Raw genomic sequence first — 24050 nt, 5'->3', positions numbered from 1 at the left:
GCTCCACGATCGATAGTTCTCCCAGTAATTATCTAACCCAAACTGATGCCATTCGTACAGGGTGTCTGGAAAGTCACTATCTCAATCGAATAATGGGAATGAAGGAAAAACGAGGTTTAAAACATGAAAAATATATATTTATATACATCTATACAAAAACATATTTAATTGGACAACTTATAAATAATTACAAAAATTCTTAACATCTCAATTAATTTTTCTTTCTTCTTTTGTTCTTTTTTTTTCTTTTCGAATACACTAATTTGCACTTGGGAAAGTGTGTACATATCTTTTTTGGTAGCGTAAAAATTAAAAGGAAAAAAAAAAGTCTACCAATAAGTCACTGAAATAGATGGTAACTTTCTGGTACACCCTGTATATGATAGACATAAGCCATTGCGAATAATTTGAAAAAATACGAAATATTATTACTATCTTCGATTGTTGTTCCATAATAAAACAAGAATTGTTTTTCGTGTCCGAGCCAACGCTAATTAGTCTTCGGTTTATAAATTAGGAGAGTTAAATAGATAAAAAAAAAAAAAGAACAGAAATATTAAAACCAAAAAAAACTTAGAAAAGAATTTTTCCAACTCGAAATTTAGTCGAAATTGTACCGTCATTTTGTGTTGTTTATTTTTATTTATTTTTCTTTTTTACAGAAACTGCAAAAGTTTTAAATTAAATTATTTTAAAATATCGATCGATATCTAACAAGAAACCTAATGATTTATACTTATCACTTGCGCGTGCGACACGCGTGCCAAAAGGAGGAGGGGGACGAAAGGAAAGAAAAAAAAATATTAAATAAAATAAAATAAAATAAAGTAAATAAATAAATAAATAAATAATGAGAAAAAACACGAGTGAGAGAGGAAATGCGGCGAGCGATGTGCCACGTGACTGCAGGCGATGATCGTAAGCAATCGATATAAATATATAAATAAACAAAGTAAATCTATATATATATAAATATATATTATAAATATTATTATAAATGTTACGGCGAATTAAGCGAATTATTAATTATTATTGTCAGTTGATACGTCGCACCCGAGTAAAAAGTTACTCCGGAGAGGCGACGATGTAAAAACTGTTTACGAGTGAATGGTGAATAAAAAAAAATAAATAAAACAAAAAAAAAGAAAAATAACAATAATAATAATAATAATGCGATAAGAGTTTTACCTTTATTTGTCAATGCTTTTTGACATACAGAACAATATATGTACATATACGAGTCGTTTCTTTTCTCTTTATCTCTCTCTCTCTCTCTCTCTCTCTCTCTCTCTCTCTCTTTCTCTCTCTCTCTCTCTCTCTCTCTCTATCTATCTATCTATCTAACTATCTATCTATCTATTTATATTTCTCTTTCTTTCTCTCATTTATGTTATTCGAAAAGAAATAAATTCCAGTCTTTGATAGACCTTCGTTAAATCAAAAAGATCATCGAGTATGGTACAGTATATATATGTGTATCTATATGTGTATATATATACATATATACATATATATATGTATATATATATGTATGTAAGTATATAGATCATTAATCGTCTCTTACGTGTCCAACGTCAAAGTACATCCTTCTCTCTGTATCAGAAAAGTCTCGAAAAGTTTGATCAAATTTTCAATACCCTCGAGATAATTGTGGTCCAAGCCTGCGGTCTCATTTGGTGCAGGAAATACGTGAGTGAAATCGATCATGTTCACCCTGACCCAATTTTGTTTGTCCTCGTAGGTACTGCTAAGTTCGTTCAAAAGTGCGGCGTAATCCTCCTTCATATTGACAATCTCCTGATCGAAATTATGAGCATGGGAATGAGTACGACAGAGTTTGTCTATTCTTGAATCTGGACCATAGGAATCGCTTCTTTGTAATAACGATACTTTGCGATGTGTATCTTCTCTTTCGAACGAATTAGAACAATCCTTAATACCAAATTGAAGGCTCACGCTACGTTTCAACAATCGCGTCCTTTCTAACACCTTTCTACGAAGATGTTGAATATTTTGTGATGATTCCTTCGGAGAATAACCCTTGTCCGAATTCTTGTCCTTCGTTCCGCTCGTGGACAAGGTCGAAGAAAAGGATTTGGCACGTTGACAATTTATCGGTGATTTATTCTTATCGTCGTTCTCGAAACGCTGATAATAACGTAATCTTCTGGCGTCGTAAGCGATCAGTATTGAACTCGAATAAAAACGAAAATTCTCTTGCTTACGAAATATAACGAGTATCTTCCAAAGTAGCGACAACAATTTGACGATCAACTGACGACATGCTGGCCTCTGAGGTGTCACGTTTAGAAAGATCTTCAATGCTTAAAGAAATATCAATCATTTTTTCTTTTTTTTCTCTTTTTTTTTCTTTTTTTTTTTTCTTTTTATAATGATCAGCCTTAAAAATATAAAAGTTTCTAAATCCAGATACAAACAAACATTATTTGCATGTATGTATGTATTCAGATATGATACGTGTCTTTATAGAGATAGATATATATATACTTTCGAAAGAATTCTCTAAGTGAGATAACACGTGTTTATGTATAGACGCATGTAAACGAAGCTACACGTTCAAATTTAATTTATAACTTATGTATTATGTTATACAGGGTGAACCAAAAGTTCCTAAATATCTAGTTTTACGATTTGAAAAACAAAAAAGAAATCTGGAAAAAAGAGAAAAACCGATTGTTATATTCGTTCAAGAACTTTTAGTTTTAACCTTGTACAATATATGTATTTAATTCGAGTTAAATTATCGATCAAGTATTAATTGTAAAGACAACAGAAAAAAGAACAGAAAGAAATTTTGTTTGTGAATATGAAAATCGATATCGAGAATACTTTCGAGATCGTATCTAAAAATTAATATTTTAATCTAAAAATATTTCAGACATTAATTATATCTAAATAGATTACGAGACGTTATCGCGGCCTCAAATCCCTCCCCCTACACAACCGACCCCTCACCTACCCTCTCCCAATCTTATAAAACATTTCGTTAATACCTTCGACTACAGCTTCGGGAGTGAGTGTCTTGCCATAATTCTTGTCAAACTTCTTAAGTTCGCCACTCGAGAGACAATACACTTGAAAACCAGTAATGCAAAAGCCATAAGCTTCCTTCGATCGCGCGTATTTCTTTTCCTCGCTTATTCTCTTTTCTTCGCTAGCCAATGGATCCCACGTACGCTTGCCAATTTTTATATCCATCACGCATGGTTCAGCCATGCCTTCTGTTATATCTTGCAGCACGACAAATTTTATATCTATTTTAAAAAAAGAAAAGAAAAAGAAATAATAAAATTGCCAAAAGAAAATGGAACGATGAAATTTATTATATAACATGTATGTATGTATGTATGTGTGTGTGTGTATATATATGCTCTATTTGCAAAGATTTTATATGTACATATACAGGTAAGTATATATTATATTTGCATTATTAAAAGATATATATATATATATACATTATTGTTATTATATATTAATATAATATATATAATATATATATATATATCTGTATATATTTTATTACTTATATATATTTATTTATTTATTTATTTTGGTATAATTTTTGTTTGTCTTTTCTTATATTCAAATTATTATTAAATAATCAAAAAGATATATAATTAATCATCCATTACATACTTTTGTCAGAGAATAGTATCTCCGTCGTACCAAAATATTTGGGCACATAATTTTTCAATTCCAAAATCGTCTCGTCGCAAGAATTTTGCAAATTCTCATAGAAAGATATTTCTCTATCACCGAGATGAGGCTTCGTGATGGGTTTTAACACCCGACCCGATGGTGCTCGCAACATACCTGCAAAAATGTTTAGATAGTTTTATGACGAGAAGCGATTGCATAAGTTGCAATTGAAAAACAAGTGCTAATTATAATAACGCGATGGTATAAATTGATTGTTATTTAAATGCGATTCTTTTTTAATAATTGACGATTCCTATTCCTTCCTTTATACAGTCATCTTTTTATTTATTTATTTATTTTTTTTTTCTTTTTTTTTCTTGTTTACTTTCTTCCTCACTCAATTAATTTTTTACTTTCTTCCTCGCTCAATTAATTAATAAAGAAAATAACTTGACGAATGAATTAACACTGGACGACTATTTAAATAAGAAAATAATGTCTTATATTATATAAGAGAAACAATTATTACCTTTGTTTCGACGAAACAAAGTTGACTCACTTTCTATAAAGACTAAACTAACTACTACTAAATTACTCGAGTTTTCCTCGAAATCGTGAAAATCTTGCGAATCGCTCGTTATCCAAGATACTTAATGCAATAATGATAGTTTTAATGACAATTAGATCATTATAAAGTCGTGAGAGATTAAAATGACGTCAGCTTACGAAGCTTACGAAAGAGAAGGATCATTAGCGTATTAGTGTTTATTTACCTATGAACGATCTAATTCAGAGAATTCAAATTTGAATTAGATTGTATGAAGATGCTTCGATGATATATTGTCATCGACGAAATAAAATGAAAAATAAGATTATGACGTATTTAAACAAAAAAGAATAGGTGTATATATGTATATAATAAAAAAATAAATACATATATATACTTATTTATTTATTTTAATTAGATATATATTTAAACAAAAAATAAAAATTAGAGAATAACAAAATAACTTACCGATCGTCTGTTTTTCATTATCAAAGGAATGCCCGGCAACTTGAGATTCTAGACGACTCAATTCCTTAGGAAGTTTATCCTCCAACGTTTTAACATCGGATTCTACTACATCCCTCGAAGGTTTATCGAGATGACATAAACTTTTATCCGTGCAAGAGTTTAAACTCGTCATAACACTTAACTGCGTCGTGCGGATAGACCGTAATTAACTCTGCAATTAAACATTCGCACACCTTTGAAAAAACGTGTGAAAAAGTAAATGAGATAGAGAGAGAGAGAGAGAGAGAGAGAGAGAGAGAGAGAGAGAGAGAGAGAGAGAGAGAGAGAGAAACAGGGAGAGAGAGATATTGAGAGATTATGAGAAAAAGTGAGTGACTGAGAGAGAGAGAGAGAGAGAGAGAGAGAGAGAGAGGGAGGGAGAGAGAGAGATGAAAAGATCTTATCGAAATGTGTACAAACGTAAGAACATCCGCGTCCATGCTCGTGATCACATCAAGAAGACGAGAAAACTTAGTTCATTTCCTTTTACCTTGTCCCACTTGTTGTCAATATTAACTCACTTCTTTTTTGTCCTTTTCTTTTCTTTCTCTCTCTCTCTCTCTCTCTCTCTCTCTCTCTCTCTCTCTCTCTCTCTCTTCCTCTCCCTCTCTCTTTCTTTTGCCCTTTTAACTTCTTCATCATCCAACGTGCAATCAAAATCGTGTTACTTTGCTCAACGATAAAAGAAATTAAATATACGTAATTTAATAGCACTTAGAATTTTAATCGTTAAAAATCATATTAGTCATTTACCTTTTTGTTGATCTTGTTGATATTGCTACTTAGTCTCTTTCAATGATAAATACTATTCGAATACAAAAACTCGTCCCATTAACTTCGCCGATTATTTATGGTTATGAGCTTTTATATTCATGTTCTTTGTAGTTCTGTTTAACTAAAGTATTCTCTCTTTCTCTCTTTTTCTTATTCGACGATTAATTTAATTTATTTGGATTAATTCGACACACTTATCGAACGAGGACGTAACACACACGAGTACGAAAAGCCTGAACGAACTAATCTGCGTGCGTGAATCTTTCAAACACCTGATGATCGAATTAACGCGAGGACACGCCGACAGAGGGCAAATTTCAAAGACATGATACGTTCGAATTACTACCGATCGCTTTTCTCCCTCTTTTCATTCTCTATCCTTTTTCTCATTTCCTCTCTCTTATCGATATTACCGACATTACCGGCTAAAAAGATTCCTACTATTATCGATATCATTGAATTAACATTTCGTAAGATACGTTCTCAACGAAAAGTGAAGATTCAAAATTATTTATATAAAATTACGATACAATTATCACAAAAATAAAAATTTTCTCCTTACTTTTACAATAAATAAATGTATATATATTTATTTGTTTATTTATTTGTTTATTTATTTAGTTATTTATTTATTTATTATGTTCGATCTAATATCGTAGGTTTATGAAATAGATTTAAAAATTATTATTATTTTGAAAACGATATCATTCGCATGACGGAAAGTAAAAATAAGATTAATTTGTTAAAAAAAAAAAGTAGAAATAAAAAATGATTTATTAATCGCTTGTATAATTACGTATATACATGACAGTGATATTTTATATCAAACTATTGTTATATTTTATTTGAACTAACCTATACACTTTGCGAACACTTCGATTTCTCGCTATTGTTAAGACTAATAAATCTTTCTTAAACCCACATTCGATACCATTATCACTTTTTTCTCCTATTCATGGCACTACAATTGTGTTTTCAAACACTTTTCTCACAGAACGACTTTCTCGATATAATTTGCACGCTTCCGTCATTATCGTGACTCGCGATAGCGACACTACGTTCATTAGCTGTTTTACGATGCCTTTTTAATTCTTACGATTTTTTCGAATTTTTTATCAATATCGTGACTACTTTTAAAAAAATATCTTTTTTAAAAAAAGAAAAAAGAATAATAGACATTTCCACATTATAATAATTTTTGTCTAAAATATATGATTAAAACAATTTGTCCTATCATCTTTTTATTAGCATCATGAATCTTAATTTTCTTTTCTTCACCTGTGTTACATTTTAATAATAAATTTATTATTAAAAGAACATATGTATATGTGTATGACTCAATAAATTCAACATTTTTATTATTAAATAATTAAATTATAGATAATTATGATTGCAATACTTTCCCAATTATTTTATAATATTTATAAGATAAAACTGATATATACTTTAATTTGTATCATATAAAGCTCATATATTATACAAAATATTATATCTAATTTTCTCTTTAAAAATGTTCAGTTTTATTGTCTTTATAATACACCGAGAAATAAAAAGTAAAATTAAACTTTTCATCTAAGCTGTCCATTTTAAACATCTTGTATCAAGATGCGTACCCAAACACTTGACACTACAGTATCTAGCACCACATGGGATGCATGTATAATTACTAGGAAAACCACAAACTGCACAAAAATGTCTTTCAGGAAAACGAGATGGTGGAGCTTGTGCAGAGGCATAATTAGGTGAAGATGGATTTGCATTAAGATCCTCTTCAACCAGTTGGCCAAATGTTTTACGAAAACGTTGCTTATAATATTCCGCCGATCTAGTCTTTTTTTTTCTACCACCTCTATTGTCCAATGTTTCTTGAAATTTTGGTACTTTCTTGCTCATTACTGAAAACAATGTTATATCAATTTCAAGATATGAAATTGTTATATCTTTAATATTATCTTATATATAATCAACTTTGTAAAAATCAAATAACATAACAATAAGTGATATAAAAATTCACCTAAATCCGCATGTGGATCATCATGAAAATTATCTTGTTCCAAAGCTTCTAACGCTTTCTTTTGTCTACGCTTGCGTGCTGCATCATCAAGGATCCTTTTCTGATAAGCATCCTTTATTCTACCTGATTCTCTTGCAGCCATTTTTATTAATATTTCTTAAAATTTATTTCTTTATTTATGTTAATTATATTCCTTTTTCAGCTAATGGAAATGATATTTGATCCATAAGATCATCCACTTTTGCTTGTAATGTTTCTAAAATATCAATGGATATAAATAAATGCCTTTCGTCCAGATCTTGAATTATAAACTTTCTTCCTAAAGCAAGTGTTTCATCTAAATGTAGAAGGAATTGTTTCATAGCCGCATCACTATAAAAAATATTTAACTTACATATAATATAATTTAATATACGATAAAATTATATATTCATAGTAATAATATTTAAAGTAAAAGTACATAACTGCTATAACGTATTATTATTAATTCTCTTTTACATAAACTTACATACCATTCTACAAGAATTCCTTTCAGAACATTTACCATTTCTTATAATTCTTTCAACTTTCAAAGATGCGATAAACAACAATTATATTTGCTGTAAAATATTCACGTGCACATAACAAGTGTCACTACACACCACAGTTCCACGCTTATGCTTATGTACGTATGTCATAAAATATATGATACCATCATTGACAATCGCCATTAACTTAAAATTTGTAAACATCAGCGCCATCTCGATACATGTAGTGTGAGTGAATTATGAACTAATTTAAATTTAATCAACATAGAAATTTTTCTAATAATCTTGATTGAACATTTCTTTTATTATAAAAAATAATATTTTTATTAAATATATTTTGATAATATTTTATCGTATGAAATAAAATTAATACTTTTTAATGAAACCCAATTAATATTTGATTATTAACTCATTCCCATTGAATAGTTTTAAGTATTCCATTAATTGTAATTGCTTTCATTGGCATGATGAATGACTCAAATTCAATCAATTACTATCTGAAAATCCTTATTCCAGAGATCAAGGATTTAAGGTTTATCTTTTGTTTAAATTTCATATGCACAACGTATAATATCTATATAGACACAGTAGTAATAAGGTTTGTGACTGTAATGTTCTTGCCAGCATATTTGGCAGAAATATCTCAGATTTCAACAGGAAAGAGCTAATTTTCTTTGGATTTATACATAAATGTAATTATTATAAAGTCTTCGTTTATCTAAAAAACCATAGTATACTCCACCATCTTCGCTAGTTCCACTTTGCTTCGTAACGATCTAAAGTCTTATTCTTTTAACAGGTATTTTAACATGTGCCTAGATTAATCAATAAAAATATATAATTAAGTAATATGTAATAATTTCAAAATATGTAATATACATATATATATATACACACTAACCTTTTGGAATGTTTTTCCAGGTGGACGTTTACGTATTGATATGTTTGATGTATTAGAATTTTGTTTAATATCCTATAAAATATATATATTGAATATTTAAAAAAAAAATAAAATTATTTCATACCATGTATAAAATAAAATATTTACATTATTTTGTGAACATCTAATATTTGATGAATTAATAGTAGCTAAGTTTTCTTTTACTTTTGTTTCTTGTGTTTCTTTTGTTTTTGATGTACCTTGCATATTTGTTGATTTATGTTTAACAATTTTTACAACTTTTACTTCAATGATGGAACTATCACTTGAATCACTTTCTTCAGATTCAATAATCTCTAGAGATGAATTTTTAGAAGTAGTAGGTTCTATGTAAGTAATTGATTTTTTCTCATTATCCAAGATCTTTTGTGAAGCAACATTGCTTGGTGTACTAACACGATCACCAATTTTTAATGATTCCTCAATACAATTTTTGTCTCTTCTATAACAAGATCTCTTTTCTCCTACAGAATTTTCTTTTGTTAAAAGTTCTTGATCTTGTGTATCAATAACAAGAGTGTCAGGTAAATCATAATTAAGCTTCTCTTGTCTTTGGAGAATATTTGCAAAATTATATTTTATATTACAGTAACGTTCAATAGAACAATATAAAATAGCAAGTGATATTTCAGATTCTGGTATAACTCTGTGCTTTAAACTTTTCAATGTTTTACCTAAAAATTATGCACACAAATTTATAAATAATAGAGATTATATATAAAAAAAAAAATTAACTTACATATATGATCATACTCTTGCATAACATCTTCTGTTAATTGAGTTTCATCGCTACTAGAAAATTGTACATAAATGAAGTTATGTTGCAATTTGAGAGTCGGTTTATTTTTCAAATTAAGTACTATTGACTTTCCACCTAAATTTTTTTAAAACACGAATTAGTATTAATTAAAAAAGTAAAAAATTGCAATTAATTGTTTACCTGCTAATCTGATCATTGTTTCATAAATCTCATATTGCTTTAAATCAAAAAATATAAATATTAAGTTTGTAAATAATGTCTTGCGTTTATCATTTGGATAAAGAGAAACTATTCCTTTGGAAATGTATTGTTCACTTATCTCTGATATATAATTATCAGTTTTAGGAAGTGGTTCACCCTTTTGTGTAGCAGATTTTACTGCTTTCCAATAATCTATACTAACAATTGGTATACCAGCTGCTAATGATACAGCTACCTAAAACATAGGTATATATATTAAATGTATCATATAAAATAAAATAGAAATTCAGACAAAAAATATCTAAGAAAGAAAAAAATATATTATAAACCTTCTCTGTCAATTTTGGTTTTAATACTGTTAAATGTGTACAAAACTTTTCCCAACTATCTGTGATAATACCATCAATATCATCCATAATTTTATGAAGTTGACCTTTTGCGCTATCTGGCAATCCAGATGTTGATGTAATTATAGGTATATACGAGACACTGTCAAATAATATAGTGTTAACCATGTACTTTAAAATCTTAAATATAAGAAATATAATGAAAAATATGAAAACTTTACATAAATATTTCTTCTTGTAAGCCAATTCTTATTAAATCTTGATCTTTTAAATTGATATCTGTTATCACCTTTTTAAACTTTTGATTTCTTAAAATGAAAGTTCCGTATTTAGATCCTTCGTCTTTAAGTATGCATGTAGAGGTAGGTTGACCCACCTAAATAAAACGTAAGTATATAGAAAAAAATTTGATAGAACTATTCTAGAAAAATATTTCAATTGAACATAAATTACCACAAATTTTGTTTGAGAGTTAACTATAATAGAAGCATGAAATTTACTAATCGAAGTGTCATGTGATAGAATAATATCACCTTTCTTTCTACCTATTGATACAAGCATATCTGGCTTTAAATATATGAGCTCTCCTAAAATCAAAATTGATCAATTGTCAGAGTTATATCAAATATAATTATAACAGGTTAAAATATATAATATTACCAGTAGGACTTGTTAATAACCACATTTTCAATAATTAATTTGTCTTTTTGATAATACTTTTGCTCTAATATATGCTATAATGAATCTTTATTAATTGTATAAACTATCTTGTATAAAACTATCTTAAAGTGATTTTAAACACTTCAAATATACAAATTTATTCTTGATAGATGAATAATCAAGCAGGTTCTTTCGCGCACGTGTATAATTGTGGCGGCTCTTTGAACAGCTTCGCAAACAATTGACGAGTAACAAAAATCCGACGGCCAAGGAAGTAAATACTGAAAGTGCAACCACAAAACAGTCAAATTTATGTTAACAATTCTCATACAAGTTATTCGATTGCACAAACGTTACAAAATAAAATACGTAATCAAAAATATCGAAAGTATTTACTACAAGAAATATCCACGCACACTCATCGACAGCAAAAATACCCGCGTATTACGTCACGTCTGAAACAATTTGTTTTTTTATGGATAACTCTTTGTAACGATTAATTGTACAAATCTCTAGTAAAGGTCATTATTGAGAAGTCCTTTCGCGCCTTTTTCATGTTATTAATATGGTATTAGCATATATAACATCCTATAATATCTTATATCCGTTTTCTTTCTAACGTAATTTTCAACTCATTGAAAAACGATAAATTTATTTATTTTTTATAAATAAAAAATAAGAATATTTTGCATATTTATCCTCACTTGTACTATATTTCTTTAAATAAAATTATCTATGGTATATTCTTGTCCAATCGAAAAATGATATATTTTATAATAGCAATAATTGAAACGTTAACTAAAAAATATGCTTTCCAATTATAATAATACGGAATACAAGCGGGCAGGAAGTAAAATAAATTCTATATTTCATTATAATACATGTGATAATAATGCATCGTGTACTATATAATGTTGGAAACTAACAAGAACAATTTCCAACTTGTTTATCAATGAAAAATTATAATCATAGCTGTTAACTTTTTCATATTTAATATTTAAAACTAAAATCATAAAGAATTGATATTTTCTGACAAATATATTCTTATGTATATATATATATTTGTTTGTATATTTTACATATTTATTATTACAAAATTATTTAAAAAAATATTATAACATTTTATTTTATTTAAGAAAACGAAAAGAAACAGAAAAAAATTAACCACGTGGCCAGCAATTAAATAATTAAGTCTTAAAAAATATGATACAAAAAATAAAACTGCAAATTTTAAAATAATTTATAAATATAGAGGACGAAATATAACTTATTAGAACAATACGAAATATTTAACCTCACAATTATAGCCCATATGATACACTCACGAACATATTTGATAAACGCGACATTGTACTCGAGTATTCAGTAAAAAGATTTTATTAAAAATAAATATAATAAATTAAATGACAATATATTTGGTGAAATTTTCTGTAACTAACACTTTTTCATGTGCAAATAAATAATTAAAATTAATTTTTTTGTAGACTACATTAAACAAAAAATTTCTGTGAATTCTGATCTTATTCTAATTATTAATAGATATTAAAAGCACATAAAACTTACATAATCATCTTTTGATGTCCAAAATTTAGTACATGATATAATATATTGTGTGTCTATTTTATCATATTTATATTGTTTTTTTAATGTAAGTTTTTACACGTGTAATTATGATGTATAATCATAATTTTATAATTTACGTTGCAGGTAAGGAAGCTCCGGCCTGTGCTATTATTTCTTTATAAAATTCTTTGCGTATCACATGTGTTATTAATATTCTTGTACACCGAATGGAATTGTTGGTATTAATTTTAAAGTTAGTACACATACATCAATATATACACCATCAATTCTATTCATTGTAGCATAGGCTGTGTAAAGTCAGTTTCTTATGGTACATAATATAAGAAATTCACATCCTCCTAACAATTACAAACATAGATGCTTCGCAAATGCAGAAAGAAATTATACTTTTACTACATGTATCATAAATGATTATTTAAGCATCTTCTTTAATATTCATATTATGCAATATCAGAACATTACTAAAAACACATATTATGAAAATGCATAAATCAATATATTCGCAATGTACATTATGCCATAGGTCTTTTACTGAAATTCAATGGTGTGCATTTTATCAATGTAATCCAATAAACCTTGTAATCTTTTCTTCACTCTTTTCTGATCATCTAAAGTACATCCAAGGATAGCAGTTTCAAAATTTTTATCAGAATGACCTATCGCTTGAGAAGAACAAGCATTCATAAATGCAGCACATTTTTGTCGAGTTCCACTTGGATCTTGACGAAGATTAACAATTAAACCGTCTATTAAACCATTTACCTGAAACACACATATTATATTTTATTATAAATGATATAAGTACATTTACATTATGTTATAAATAAACAAATATATATATATGAATATATGATGAAATATACTTGATGTAATGCCTCCTGCTGCACATTATCACGTTGTATTTTTACTAAAACATCTACGGTTAAACACCGCATAGATAATCTTTCTGCATATCGTAATACGTCATCTTTGTCTGCTGCTTAAAAAGGGCATAAAGATCTTACTATTAATATGTAATCTAAATATTTATGAATTAACAACTTTAAAAAAATGATACACATCACAGTATAAACAATTTTGTAAATTGTAAGTTAAAATGATCATTTACACACACACACATACAAAATTAAAATATTTCTTAAGTTAAACACTATTATTTATTCGTTATTTGAAACAATGCAAAATCATGATAATAAAATCTTTTTAATAATTCTGCTGCTTTTTTTATTTTATTTTATTTTATTTAATATTATATATAAACTATAAAGATTATTTAAATTCAAAGTAATAATTACTAAATAAACTATCTTGATCAACTATATTGATTTTCTCGAACTTTTTCCCCGGTATTCTAATTAATAGAGTTCAAGAGTATCATTTTTAAATGAAAAAATGTACAAATTTATATTAAAACGCATTTGAAATATCGACGCTATCATATAATCATCTAAAAACAAATATTATCGTATTGAAAAAAAGGAAAAAAAACGTAAGATGATTTGATAAGATCACATCGAAACTGATAAATCTTTATAACGTTTCAACAAGGTTTCTAGATACAACTAGAATATTCGAAAGATAAATTTCATCATAACAGTTAAAACTCACGTTCTTCCAAGAAACCTAATAGTTCGTTGTTTCTAATAGTATCTAAAGTACTTAATAAAGTATCCTTTTCTTCTTCAAGTCTCCAGGCATCTCTTCGAAGTTGTTCTACATGTAATTCTATTTGATCCAACAAACTGACTAACCTATCTTTCGGTTTTATCGTACTATCACAATCCGCACTTTCAATAATATGAGGTAAAGGACTCTCCATTCTAACGAAAATTCTAAAAAAAAATCCCCACTAGATTTTTAATATATTGATGCGTTTTTACAAATTCAATAATTACTTTTTAGTTAAATGTTTCATAGAAGGGATAAAACAGACTACTGACAGAAGCTCAACACGCGAAAAGATGAATGTAGTACTGCAGCTATGGTCATCGTGGCCAACTTTATACTTGGCCTGTTCGAACAATAAAAAGCGCGTGACGCTGTGATTGGCTATATAGATCTTTCCGCGGGACATTTGAACTTGCGATAATTTCTCATTTGGATACGATCCAATTTGATCGTTTTTAAAGAAAATGTAATAATTAAATAACATACAATTTTATTAAAAATACATTTATATATTGTATTTTTTTCTGTACACATATATTATACATATTTATCATTATCATATTCCATATATATTTATACCTCATGAACACCTTTTATAAAAGCTTCGACTGACGAGATCGGCGTATCTGGTAAAATGCCATGACCCAAATTTGCTATATATCTACTTTTACCAATTACTTCTACCATATGGTGAGCTCTAAGACTAATATTATCCTAGTAATAAAAAATACTTATATACAAATCCGTTTTTCTTTTCTTTTTTTTTTTAATGAAATAAAATAAGAAAAGTTTTTAATAATTACTGGAGTAGCAAATAATGCACATGGGTCCATATTTCCTTGTAAAGTAACATTAGTTCCTAGTCGATTTCTTGCTTCCACTGGATCTACAGTCCAATCTAGACCTATTACATCATAACATTGCACCTTTGCAAGCATTTCTAAAGAATCCATTGTTACACCTTTAGGAAAAACAATCTACAAAAAGATATTGGTGTAGTAAATGTTGCAATATTAAAAAGATTTTAAAGAAAATAAATTTTACCATCGGTACTTGCATAACATTTTGTTCTTTTAGTTTTGCCTTTACTTCATTACTGATCTTTATAAGATATGGAAGAGAATATTTGGAAAATAGCTCGTCATTAAGATAATCTCCATTACTTTCAAAAACTTGCAATAACTAAAATATAATATTGAATGTCAATGAATACTCACATACTATGTAACAATAAAAGCTTATTTAATTATACCTGAGCACCAGCTTTAACTTGCATCACCAAATAATCTACTACTACATCGGTAATAAGTTCTAACAATTGATGAGACTCATTTGGATATTTGTAGAGCCATGTGCGTGGTTTAGCCATTGTAGAACTACCACCACCTTGAATCATATAACCCATCAATGTCCACTAAAATTATATGATGATTATTATATATAGATGTTAATATATATCGTATGAGATAATAATATATATAAATAATACTAACAGGTGCTCCAGTAAATCCTATAAGTGGAACCTTTCCTTCTAACTTATGACGAGTTAATGTTATTGCATCTCCAACATATTTCAGATCTTTTTCTACTTCAGGTTTTACCAATCGTGATAGATCTGATGGATCATTTAAAGGATGAGGTAAAACTGGCCCCTATATAATTTTATTACAATTTTGATGAGAATATATACTTGAAGTAATATTATATGAATTACTTACAACTTTTGAAACCATTTCAACTGTCAAACCCATTGCTTGTGGAATTGTTAAAATATCAGAAAATATAATGCTTGCATCTAGATCAAAGCGTTTAATAGGTTGTAATGTTACTTCACATGCCAATGATGGATTTTGACAAACATCAAAGAAGTCATGCTTAGCACGAACTTCTTGGAATTCTGGAAGATAACGTCCTGCTTGTCTCATAATCCATACAGGAACTCTATCTACTGGTTCGCCACGAATTGTTTTGAGAATTCGATCATTTTGTAAAACAGGAAAATTGTGTTCTGTCATACTATAAGCACAAATATTTTAAAGTAAACTTTTTAATTAAATCATCTAAAATTTGTGTTCAATCATATTACGATTAATGAAATATATGTGCTATAATTTACCTTAATGGTATAATTAAATTTTATATAAAAGTAAAAAATAATTTATATCGTGCAAAAATGTTATAAAATTTATTAACCGTTTTATTCTCCCACAATCATTTCAGACGTAAAGAACTTTAGCTTTATCACGTTCCACGCGATATTACATCTATATATATGTAGTACCTACACATTTTTGATTTTTACCGACAGAGCTCGTTTTTGTTTCATAGAAATAACAGAGTAAATTCGTAGAGAACTCGTAGAGAGCGTTGTAGTGCGTTTACTCTGAATCTGTGAGTGAGAACTACGGTTCTAGAAAGTTCCTTTTTCCGGTATAATTGCATCACGGTGAGTCGCGTATTTGAGAAAAATATTGTCAAATCTGTGTTTAAAAAAGAAATCCTTTTGATTTGCTAATATCAATATATATAAAAAAATATAATCGTGCATCGTGAAAATATCATTTCAATGTTTTTTTAATTAGGTTATATTTTTAATGTTTTAGGACTTCTTGATCAAGTACTAATAACATTCACAATGGTAAGTTTTTAATAATATTAATAATGTTATTTTTCAATAATTAAACGATAAAAAAAGAATCGCAACGAACAGACCAATTAATGGCGTTTTTTATAATACCAACGAAGTCTTGTATGTCACTACCATGAACTTATTGTTTACAAACTCTAATTATACTTAATATTCATTTGAAAAATAACATGTGCAATTTTACATAACATTGTGCATTTTTATTCTTTAAAATTTACTAACAATCTATTAAGATTAAGTATTAAAAAAGATATTATTCTTTGTTAGTAATATAATCGTGCAATAAAATTAATTCCTGATACCACTAATTTTCATATTTATCTCTTTATATATATAAAATTTTTAAAGGAATCTTTAATACTAATTAAAGAGTTACATTTTATTAATTTTACGTATAATACATCATGCCTTTTTTATAGCCACGTGAAATCAAAGAAATCAAGGACTTCCTTCTGAAGGCAAGGAGGAAAGATGCTAAATGTAAGAATTGATGATACTTGCTTTATTATTTTCTATGAACAAAATTTTAATACTTAATCTTTCTTTTTTCAATAGCGGTGAAAATTAAAAAGAATGCAGACAATGTTAAATTCAAAGTTCGTTGCTCAAGATTCCTATACACGCTTGTAATTACAGATAAAGAAAAAGCAGAGAAACTAAAACAATCTTTGCCTCCAGGTATAACATAATTTTAAGAAAGTTTCTAACTGTTTATATTAAAATAAAGAAATTTTTTGACATTTGAAATATTTATTTTAGGCTTACAAGTAAAGGAAGTGAAGAGAAGTGAGCGTATGTAAATGATTTAATAAAATATCATTGTGTTCATAAATATGTAAATTTATTAATTTCCTTGACTCAAGTTTCTTTTCTTTTTCACAAAAGCAATTTATTTTGTTAATTTACTTTAAAAAATTTATACTTTTCTCTCTTTAATATTACATACATAAGATTATTCTAGAAAAAAAGAAATAAAAATTAATACTACTTTAATATTTCTGAAGGACTGGAAGCTTTTTTCTAATTACATAAACTTATTTATATAGCTTAATTCACATTAATTTCTCTCTTAAGGTTTTAATATTACTTTATACATGAATATTTTTTCAATATCAGATATTTATAAAATGAATAATACAATTCAATCACTTAAAATTCTAAGATATTTCTGGGTGACGTTAAAATATTTATCACTATGTATTTTGTAGTACTTAACTCATTTAAATATATAAAGTGTTTCTTTATTTTGTCTATAATTGATAAAAAATTGTTATTATTTATGCATGAAAAGGTATATGAAAAAATAAACTTAATATATATTTAATATTAATGTCAAAACACAAGGATTACATACAAATTAGTCATAAAACATTTGTAACGACCTAATATTTATTATTATTTTTGCTTCTTTAGCAGTGACATAGTTCTTCTAAAGAACTGTAAAGATAAAAAATGTATATTGTAATTTCTACTACAATAAGAAGTATCAATTTCATTTTTTCTTCTGGATAATATTTAAATTCTTGGAAAAACTTAAAAAAAAAAAATAAAAAATAAAAATGGAAAAGTTTAATCAATTTATAACTTCTTCATTCATAGCACTCGTGATACGTAGTTCTGTAAGAAATTAGTTTACACATAATCAGAAAAAATTTGAAAAAAAAAAGATACAAGATAAGTCTACCTTTGTTTGTCCATATGTCGACGTGACAGTCTTCTTCCTGAATCATGTGTTGATAATGTGTAACGTTTTGTATGGGTAGGATTTGTTCTTAGTTGTCGCATATCTGTAGTTTTTGCTTTTTCAACTTTTTCCATAAATTTAGTTATTAGATCAGGACAATTTAAATTTTCTTCTGGCTCCCAAGTGTCATCTGCAGCACTAAAGCCTTTCCAACGAATAAGGAATTCTCTCTTTTTATTTTTCTTAAAATGTACTTCTATTATTTTATCAACTTCGAACTCCTTTTGACTCTCATCATTTTTAATTGCACTATCAGATTCATTTTCCTCTTCTATAATAAAATAATATAATAAATTTATAATAGAAAGTTACATACATTATTAATTGTATAGATATCTTCATAATAATAATAATAATAATAATAATAATAATAATAATAATAATAATAATAATAATAATAATAATAATAATAATAATAATAATAATAATAATAATAATAATAATAATAATGATAATGATAATGATAATGATAATGATAATAATAATGATAATGATAATGATAATAATAACAACAACAACAATAATAATAAAAAATGATTAATGTTGCTTATTAAATAAATATTTATAGAGATGAAGAAAATAAAACAAACCTGATAAATTGGATTGTCTTTTATTATGTTTGGATTTTTTAATATCTTTTTTCTTATCTGCTTTTGGCGATTTGATTTTAATCGATTTAGCAGATTTTTCTGATATGGTTTCTTCGGTTTCGGCATCTTCCGTTAGAAAATCTTCGATAAGTTTAGGACAATTCAAATCTTTTTCTTGTTCCCAGGTATCCGAATCTTCTCCGTATCCTTTCCATCTTACCAGAAATTGTCGTCTACCTTTGATGGTACGATGACCAACGATCTTATCGACCTAGAAATCGATGTAATGTAAATATACAGGAAGAATACTACGCTATTCAAAATCATATTCGTTAGGCGGGAATCGACCGGCACGCCATTGCTATAACTAGTACCTCATACTCCTGTTCACCGTCTGCTGCACCGCGACTAGACGTAGGAGATGTCTTTTGCTCTGTTTTCACTTCGTCTTTTTTACGTCTTTTGTTTGCCCCCCGCCTCGTTACATTACCATTTTCTTCATCTGCGCTACTCTTCATTTCATCGGCATCTTCCAGTTGTTGTTTTTTCGATTTCGACGTTTGTTTGCTATTTGCTATCGGCGTTGTCTTTTGTTCTTCACTTTGACGCCCCCGAGAAAGGCGCTTTTTTCCGCTTGATTTTCGATTTAGTTGCGAACTCTGATCCTCGCTTTCATCGGACTCGTTTTCTTTGTCTTTCTTATTATTTTCGTCAGTATCAATCGAGCTATCGGATGTATCGTTACGCTTCTGCGACTGGACGCCATTTTCTTCAGTTTCGCTCTCACTGTTTCTCTCGGACTTCCTGCGTTTTGTTCGCATACTGAGTCTTCGCATACTAATCCGTCGACCGTTTAATTCGGACTGCAAAATCACCGTTTGGTCACGACCCTGAGATAGATACTATGTTTTTTTAATGTTCTACGCGCGTCAGAATGCTTTACTGTGCTTTACCGCCCTTTTCTTTCACCACTACCACCATCATCCACCACCACCAACACCGCCACCGCCGCCGTCGCCGCCGTAGCCGCCGCCGCTACTACCACTACCACACAGCTACACACTGCACTACGAGACACGATCCCGTTACCTATTTATCACTGAAGAAAATTTCACGGAGATATCCTTTACACGAAACTCCTCGTAAAGAAGAGAGGATAGAACGATACAAAATGAATACTTATTCGTATCAAATATTACGGGGGGAAAAAATGTATTTTGTTTCTTAATTTGGCAAACACGACTTTCTAATTATACTTTATATTATCACGATATTACTGATTGCTACATATTGAATCATTTCAAACTTTTCCGTGTTCGCACTTGGAGCACAACTATCGCATTGTATTCGGACATCTGATATATTCTCAACAGAAGACTCCGCAACAGGAATTCATGTTATTATGCAAACGAATTCTTTTTTTTTTCTTCTATACGATATATATGTATATATGCGTATCCATTAAAATATTTTAATACAATAACTTGTATATTATCAACGTATAGTTTTATCATTTGTATACAAATTACGACTACATCGGAAATGAATGATAAATGATTCAAATTCAGCGCTGTTCCGATGGGCTATAAAATTGGACAAATCCGTATCAAATTATAAGCGAAAGCTAATGTCTCAATACCGAATTACAACAAGCCACGTTCAACGTATCTACGATGATATTCATTTTATATCCTCCTTTCATTGTTCTTCTATACCGAGTTCGGTCACTCACATCATACATACATACATCCCTCAAGCTTTCGAAAACAACGTTAGCTGGAAGATGGAAGATACCGATCGCGAAATAAAGTTAGCAATTCATCCGATTTAGCCGTCATATGTAGGAACGACAAGTATAAATTATTAGAAAATATACATTTTTGTCGTTTTAACAAATGCCAGATAATAGTTCAACCGATGATTTTGATTGATTTCACTTGCAACGATTTACCATCGTACATGGGAATTTTTAGACTTTAATTGTGTCGAACAGGATCGGCTAACTCATGGCCTAGATCATTTGTATGCTACTATTAATGGTAGCATCAAATTTCTACATCATATTATTTCGTTAATATTTGGTTCGGGAACGATCAATCAAGACATGACCAATCCTGACGCAATAAATATTAAGAACTGACGAATCACACAATAATTAGCTAATCTAACGAATCTAAAGACTAATACAGACAACTTAGGAGTTCATATAATATGCTGTTTAGGATCAACAAACGTGCGTACTGAACGTGCAATTAGAATAACTTGATCGATCATATAAGATGATTCTAAGGAGTATCGGATTTTTCAAATACTAATTATTTAAATATAGCCAACAACTTTCAAAGGCATTATTCACGATGATGCAAAAATTTATATCAAAGACTTGACCAACAACAGTCCCGATTGCCCTTTTCTTCCCCTAATGCATGGTATACTATAAACCGATAATTATAAACAATTGATTTATACTTTTACAACGCTATTAAATAATTCGTTCATATTATGTAATTTTGACGTCGTATATATATTAGTAAATCAGAAAAAACGATAACAGTATGTAATTCTATATCCCACTGAAACTCTCTGTGCATATATATAATACTTGAAACGGAAAAATCTAAAATTAAATAATCACAGAGAGATAAACGATTGATCAAGCTTATTCAAAGCTAAACAAAAACTTATTGATCTCTCTAATTATATTAATTATATTCTCAGAAAAGCCGTTGTCTATTGATAGATACAGTAATAGAATTCGTAACTAAAGAAATCCATTGAAACCTGAGTCGCAAAATACGACGTATATACGCATACATACAAAGCAAACATACAAAATTATTCTATACGAAACGACGATCCAAATATACACTTTTCTTCGTCCTTCGTATTAAATTATCGAGGTGCAAGAAAGACAGAAAGAGATAAAGAGAGAACTAGAATCCAAATTTATCACTATAAAGTGTACGGTTTTATGGAACTATAAATTGCATAAAGGTTTTAAAAACTACTATTGGATTGGATACAGCAACTTAATATTTCTATTGGTTATATTTCCTTAGTCAAGGAATGGATTACGATATATTGAAAAGATATTTAAGAACCCACATTATTCATACGTTAAAATCTTACGGATATACTCGCCGAGTTTCTAGGGTTTATTCCTAGAGGATTCTCTAGAAATGGACTACTTCCTAATTAATTGATCACCTCAAACACATTCGGCCGATTTTCTATAAAAATAGATTTTTTAATAAATGTGTGGATACTTTGTATATACATATGTGAATAATAAATCAAATGCTAGGATCGTTGTAGCTATTATACAAATATGAAGTATTGGAATGATTTGGCCATCTCATATATATATGTATATACGCTACTTCACAGTAAACATCAAACAAATACCAATGGAGACCCTTTACTTTGTACGGAAAAAAAAAAACTTACGAAGTAATTGAAGAAGAAAAACGTTAGAGAAGTCAAAGTTCCCGGAAAAATTCTAAAATAACCTCAGAGAAGCAAATAAAAAATTGACCTTGTGCAGATACATCGATATACCAAGTTAATCCACTACTAATCAAATTCCTATCATAAAAATCCATAACACTCTTTAGAGGTGAGAGGGTGGTGTAGAAGTGGAGAGGGGTGAATAGAAAATATTGTTAGCACATGTGCAAAACTACACAGTGTCCTTATTTTTTTGGCGCAAGCACTTATTAAACACCAATTAAACGCTGGACAAATCTTATTTAACCAATAAAAAAAACGAGAATCAATAATTTATAAACTATTTGGATCAGTGGTATTTTGGTCGGTATATTCTCTGATCGTTACGGACCCACTTTATGATTAATTAAAAGCATGCGTAATATGCAATTTTTCATATAGAGCGATCAGTAATATATCGAATATTATATTGAATATATAAAAAGGTATATATATATATGTATGTATATAATTTCGATTCTCCGCAGAAAGACTTTCGTTATGTTGTTAATTTTTCGTAATAAATATTACAAGATATAACAGTAATGTTCATTTGGTTGTTTATAATAAAATAATTAAATTCTATCTAATAAATTTGTTCAAATCTTATCAACTTTTCGTAGTCGTTTCTTCTTCGTCGTTTCTGTTTCCTCCACTGCTGTTGTTTCGAATCTCTTATTGTATAAGAATGTACGAGCGATAAGGATAGTACTATATATAAATAAATGCAACGCGAAGAGATGCGTACATTTGTTTAAAAAACATCACGACCCGATAGAAGAGTTCTGTTTCATATCTCTTATATATGGATTTACCTAAATTCTCATTACGTAAAATACTACATAAAATTATAAATACGTATTTGTTATATTTGTTGTATTATTTGTAATAAGGTCTTTATTAATTTATACTTCGATATATTACTTCTTCTCCATTACGTTTGTTAAGTCATATTAATTGATCGATCACAATTTACAAAAGTAAACTGGTTTGCCTGCGTATTTGACCGTCACCATATTGTCTATATATCAATTTACGACTATTAAACCGGTTGGTACAAGGAGAGATTTTTCTCCTCATTCATTTAAGATTCTCTTTCTACCTGCCTTGTTAATCTTCCAGTCCTATCATACGAAGTTGAGTATGATTGTATATTGACTATGTTAATATATATTCTTCTTTTTCTTCTATCATATGACTAGTTTATAACTATAAAAGCACATAATATTATTTTCACAAAACTTGATGTAACATAGAAAACACTATGATACAGATTAGTGCATTACACGCACACTTGCTCCTCGTTTTTGCGAGTCCGATTAATTCTAATTATTCCCGCGATGGAGCGCTGTCAGCGTTAACGAACGTAATTAGCAAGTTTTCATATAACGGCG

At 28.6% G+C, this 24050-nt stretch overlaps 8 protein-coding genes across 13 annotated transcripts in view; 1 reads left to right on the top strand and 7 right to left on the bottom strand.

The window, feature by feature from the left end:
* Positions 1-17668, top strand: part of LOC127063306 (60S ribosomal protein L38) — a 70686-nt gene extending 53018 nt beyond the window's left edge. The window contains exons 1-5 of one of the 2 annotated variants that reach the window (XM_050992882.1): positions 16530-16635; positions 16793-16827; positions 17256-17316; positions 17392-17514; positions 17596-17668. In XM_050992882.1, the coding sequence (XP_050848839.1) occupies positions 16825-16827; positions 17256-17316; positions 17392-17514; positions 17596-17636 (228 nt within the window). In that variant the 5' untranslated portion in view covers positions 16530-16635; positions 16793-16824 and the 3' untranslated portion in view covers positions 17637-17668. Of the gene's footprint in view, positions 1-16529; positions 16636-16792; positions 16828-17255; positions 17317-17391; positions 17515-17595 lie in introns of those variants that run through there. The other variant, XM_050992883.1, reaches the window with a different exon arrangement.
* Positions 1177-6618, bottom strand: LOC127063297 (inositol polyphosphate multikinase). Of its 2 annotated transcripts, none has more exons than XM_050992866.1 (5): positions 6344-6618; positions 4676-4886; positions 3658-3834; positions 3015-3275; positions 1177-2324 (listed from the first exon to the last, which is right to left on the bottom strand). In XM_050992866.1, exons 2-5 carry the CDS (start codon positions 4845-4847, stop codon positions 1561-1563), a joined length of 1374 nt encoding a protein of 457 aa, XP_050848823.1. In that variant the 5' UTR covers positions 4848-4886; positions 6344-6618; the 3' UTR covers positions 1177-1560. The 2 variants fall into 2 exon arrangements, with proteins under 2 accessions (XP_050848823.1, XP_050848822.1); XM_050992865.1 differs by lacking the exon at positions 6344-6618 and adding an exon at positions 5468-5894.
* Positions 6985-7644, bottom strand: LOC127063305 (zinc finger HIT domain-containing protein 1). The gene is made up of 2 exons (XM_050992881.1): positions 7503-7644; positions 6985-7383 (listed from the first exon to the last, which is right to left on the bottom strand). The coding sequence occupies exons 1-2, from the start codon at positions 7642-7644 to the stop codon at positions 7061-7063; spliced, it is 465 nt and encodes a 154-aa protein (XP_050848838.1). The 3' UTR covers positions 6985-7060.
* LOC127063307 (general transcription factor IIH subunit 5) lies at positions 7688-8164 on the bottom strand. Its single transcript, XM_050992884.1, has 2 exons — positions 8015-8164; positions 7688-7874 (listed from the first exon to the last, which is right to left on the bottom strand). The coding sequence occupies exons 1-2, from the start codon at positions 8047-8049 to the stop codon at positions 7688-7690; spliced, it is 222 nt and encodes a 73-aa protein (XP_050848841.1). The 5' UTR covers positions 8050-8164.
* LOC127063296 (nibrin) lies at positions 8697-11628 on the bottom strand. Its single transcript, XM_050992864.1, has 10 exons — positions 11354-11628; positions 10938-11218; positions 10731-10864; positions 10499-10653; positions 10260-10419; positions 9910-10165; positions 9709-9843; positions 9078-9643; positions 8931-9002; positions 8697-8844 (listed from the first exon to the last, which is right to left on the bottom strand). The coding sequence occupies exons 2-10, from the start codon at positions 10960-10962 to the stop codon at positions 8806-8808; spliced, it is 1542 nt and encodes a 513-aa protein (XP_050848821.1). The 5' UTR covers positions 10963-11218; positions 11354-11628; the 3' UTR covers positions 8697-8805.
* On the bottom strand, positions 11780-14532 carry LOC127063304 (BAG family molecular chaperone regulator 2). Of its 2 annotated transcripts, none has more exons than XM_050992880.1 (4): positions 14417-14532; positions 14130-14353; positions 13385-13497; positions 11780-13283 (listed from the first exon to the last, which is right to left on the bottom strand). In XM_050992880.1, exons 1-4 carry the CDS (start codon positions 14434-14436, stop codon positions 13050-13052), a joined length of 591 nt encoding a protein of 196 aa, XP_050848837.1. In that variant the 5' UTR covers positions 14437-14532; the 3' UTR covers positions 11780-13049. The 2 variants fall into 2 exon arrangements, with proteins under 2 accessions (XP_050848837.1, XP_050848836.1); XM_050992879.1 differs by having other exon boundaries at positions 13385-13500; positions 14417-14529.
* LOC127063302 (uroporphyrinogen decarboxylase) lies at positions 14660-16457 on the bottom strand. 2 transcript variants are annotated; one of them, XM_050992875.1, is made up of 7 exons: positions 16306-16457; positions 15908-16205; positions 15683-15841; positions 15442-15603; positions 15234-15371; positions 14993-15166; positions 14660-14903 (listed from the first exon to the last, which is right to left on the bottom strand). In XM_050992875.1, the coding sequence occupies exons 2-7, from the start codon at positions 16202-16204 to the stop codon at positions 14763-14765; spliced, it is 1071 nt and encodes a 356-aa protein (XP_050848832.1). In that variant the 5' UTR covers position 16205; positions 16306-16457; the 3' UTR covers positions 14660-14762. The 2 variants fall into 2 exon arrangements, with proteins under 2 accessions (XP_050848832.1, XP_050848833.1); XM_050992876.1 differs by having other exon boundaries at positions 16383-16432.
* A 539-nt stretch (positions 17669-18207) lies between the features above and the next one.
* On the bottom strand, positions 18208-23915 carry LOC127063300 (transcriptional regulator ATRX homolog). Of its 2 annotated transcripts, none has more exons than XM_050992871.1 (5): positions 23763-23915; positions 19545-20060; positions 19171-19441; positions 18521-18851; positions 18208-18453 (listed from the first exon to the last, which is right to left on the bottom strand). In XM_050992871.1, the coding sequence occupies exons 2-5, from the start codon at positions 20004-20006 to the stop codon at positions 18426-18428; spliced, it is 1092 nt and encodes a 363-aa protein (XP_050848828.1). In that variant the 5' UTR covers positions 20007-20060; positions 23763-23915; the 3' UTR covers positions 18208-18425. The 2 variants fall into 2 exon arrangements, with proteins under 2 accessions (XP_050848828.1, XP_050848827.1); XM_050992870.1 differs by having other exon boundaries at positions 19545-20033; positions 23763-23909.
* Between the last annotated feature and the right edge of the window lie 135 nt (positions 23916-24050).

This window comes from Vespula vulgaris, chromosome 4, assembly GCF_905475345.1.
Source record: "Vespula vulgaris chromosome 4, iyVesVulg1.1, whole genome shotgun sequence".
NCBI classification, from domain to species: domain Eukaryota; kingdom Metazoa; phylum Arthropoda; class Insecta; order Hymenoptera; family Vespidae; genus Vespula; species Vespula vulgaris.
Note: the sequence above shows the minus strand (reverse complement) of the source record. Positions and strands in the feature narration are given on the sequence as shown.

Coding starts and splice junctions, on each gene's coding strand:
- LOC127063296 (XM_050992864.1), bottom strand. CDS start 10,962: ATGTGGTTATTAACAAGTCCTACTG. Junction 10,420..10,498: donor TTACAAGAAGAAATATTTAT/GTAAAGTTTTCA, acceptor ATTATTTGACAG/TGTCTCGTATATACCTATAA. Junction 8,845..8,930: donor CTGGAAAAACATTCCAAAAG/GTTAGTGTGTAT, acceptor TGATTAATCTAG/GCACATGTTAAAATACCTGT.
- LOC127063300 (XM_050992871.1), bottom strand. CDS start 20,006: ATGCGAAGACTCAGTATGCGAACAAAACGCAGGAAGTCCGAGAGAAAC. Junction 19,442..19,544: donor ACGGTGAACAGGAGTATGAG/GTACTAGTTATA, acceptor ATCGATTTCTAG/GTCGATAAGATCGTTGGTCA. Junction 18,852..19,170: donor AAGACAATCCAATTTATCAG/GTTTGTTTTATT, acceptor ATTTTATTATAG/AAGAGGAAAATGAATCTGAT.
- LOC127063307 (XM_050992884.1), bottom strand. CDS start 8,049: ATGGTAAATGTTCTGAAAGGAATTCTTGTAGAATG. Junction 7,875..8,014: donor AAAGGAATTCTTGTAGAATG/GTATGTAAGTTT, acceptor TATTTTTTATAG/TGATGCGGCTATGAAACAAT.
- LOC127063302 (XM_050992875.1), bottom strand. CDS start 16,204: ATGACAGAACACAATTTTCCTGTTTTACAAAATGATCGAATTCTCAAA. Junction 15,842..15,907: donor TTGAAATGGTTTCAAAAGTT/GTAAGTAATTCA, acceptor AAAATTATATAG/GGGCCAGTTTTACCTCATCC. Junction 15,604..15,682: donor TAGGATTTACTGGAGCACCT/GTTAGTATTATT, acceptor ATATAATTTTAG/TGGACATTGATGGGTTATAT.
- LOC127063304 (XM_050992879.1), bottom strand. CDS start 14,436: ATGAAACATTTAACTAAAAA. Junction 13,501..14,129: donor ATTAGGTTTCTTGGAAGAAC/GTGAGTTTTAAC, acceptor GCCCTTTTTAAG/CAGCAGACAAAGATGACGTA. Junction 13,284..13,384: donor AGCAGGAGGCATTACATCAA/GTATATTTCATC, acceptor TGTGTGTTTCAG/GTAAATGGTTTAATAGACGG.
- LOC127063297 (XM_050992866.1), bottom strand. CDS start 4,847: ATGACGAGTTTAAACTCTTGCACGGATAAAAGTTTATGTCATCTCGAT. Junction 3,835..4,675: donor TAATGAAAAACAGACGATCG/GTAAGTTATTTT, acceptor ACATTTTTGCAG/GTATGTTGCGAGCACCATCG. Junction 3,276..3,657: donor GATACTATTCTCTGACAAAA/GTATGTAATGGA, acceptor TTTTTAAAATAG/ATATAAAATTTGTCGTGCTG.
- LOC127063305 (XM_050992881.1), bottom strand. CDS start 7,644: ATGGCTGCAAGAGAATCAGGTAGAATAAAGGATGCTTATCAGAAAAGG. Junction 7,384..7,502: donor TGATCCACATGCGGATTTAG/GTGAATTTTTAT, acceptor CATTGTTTTCAG/TAATGAGCAAGAAAGTACCA.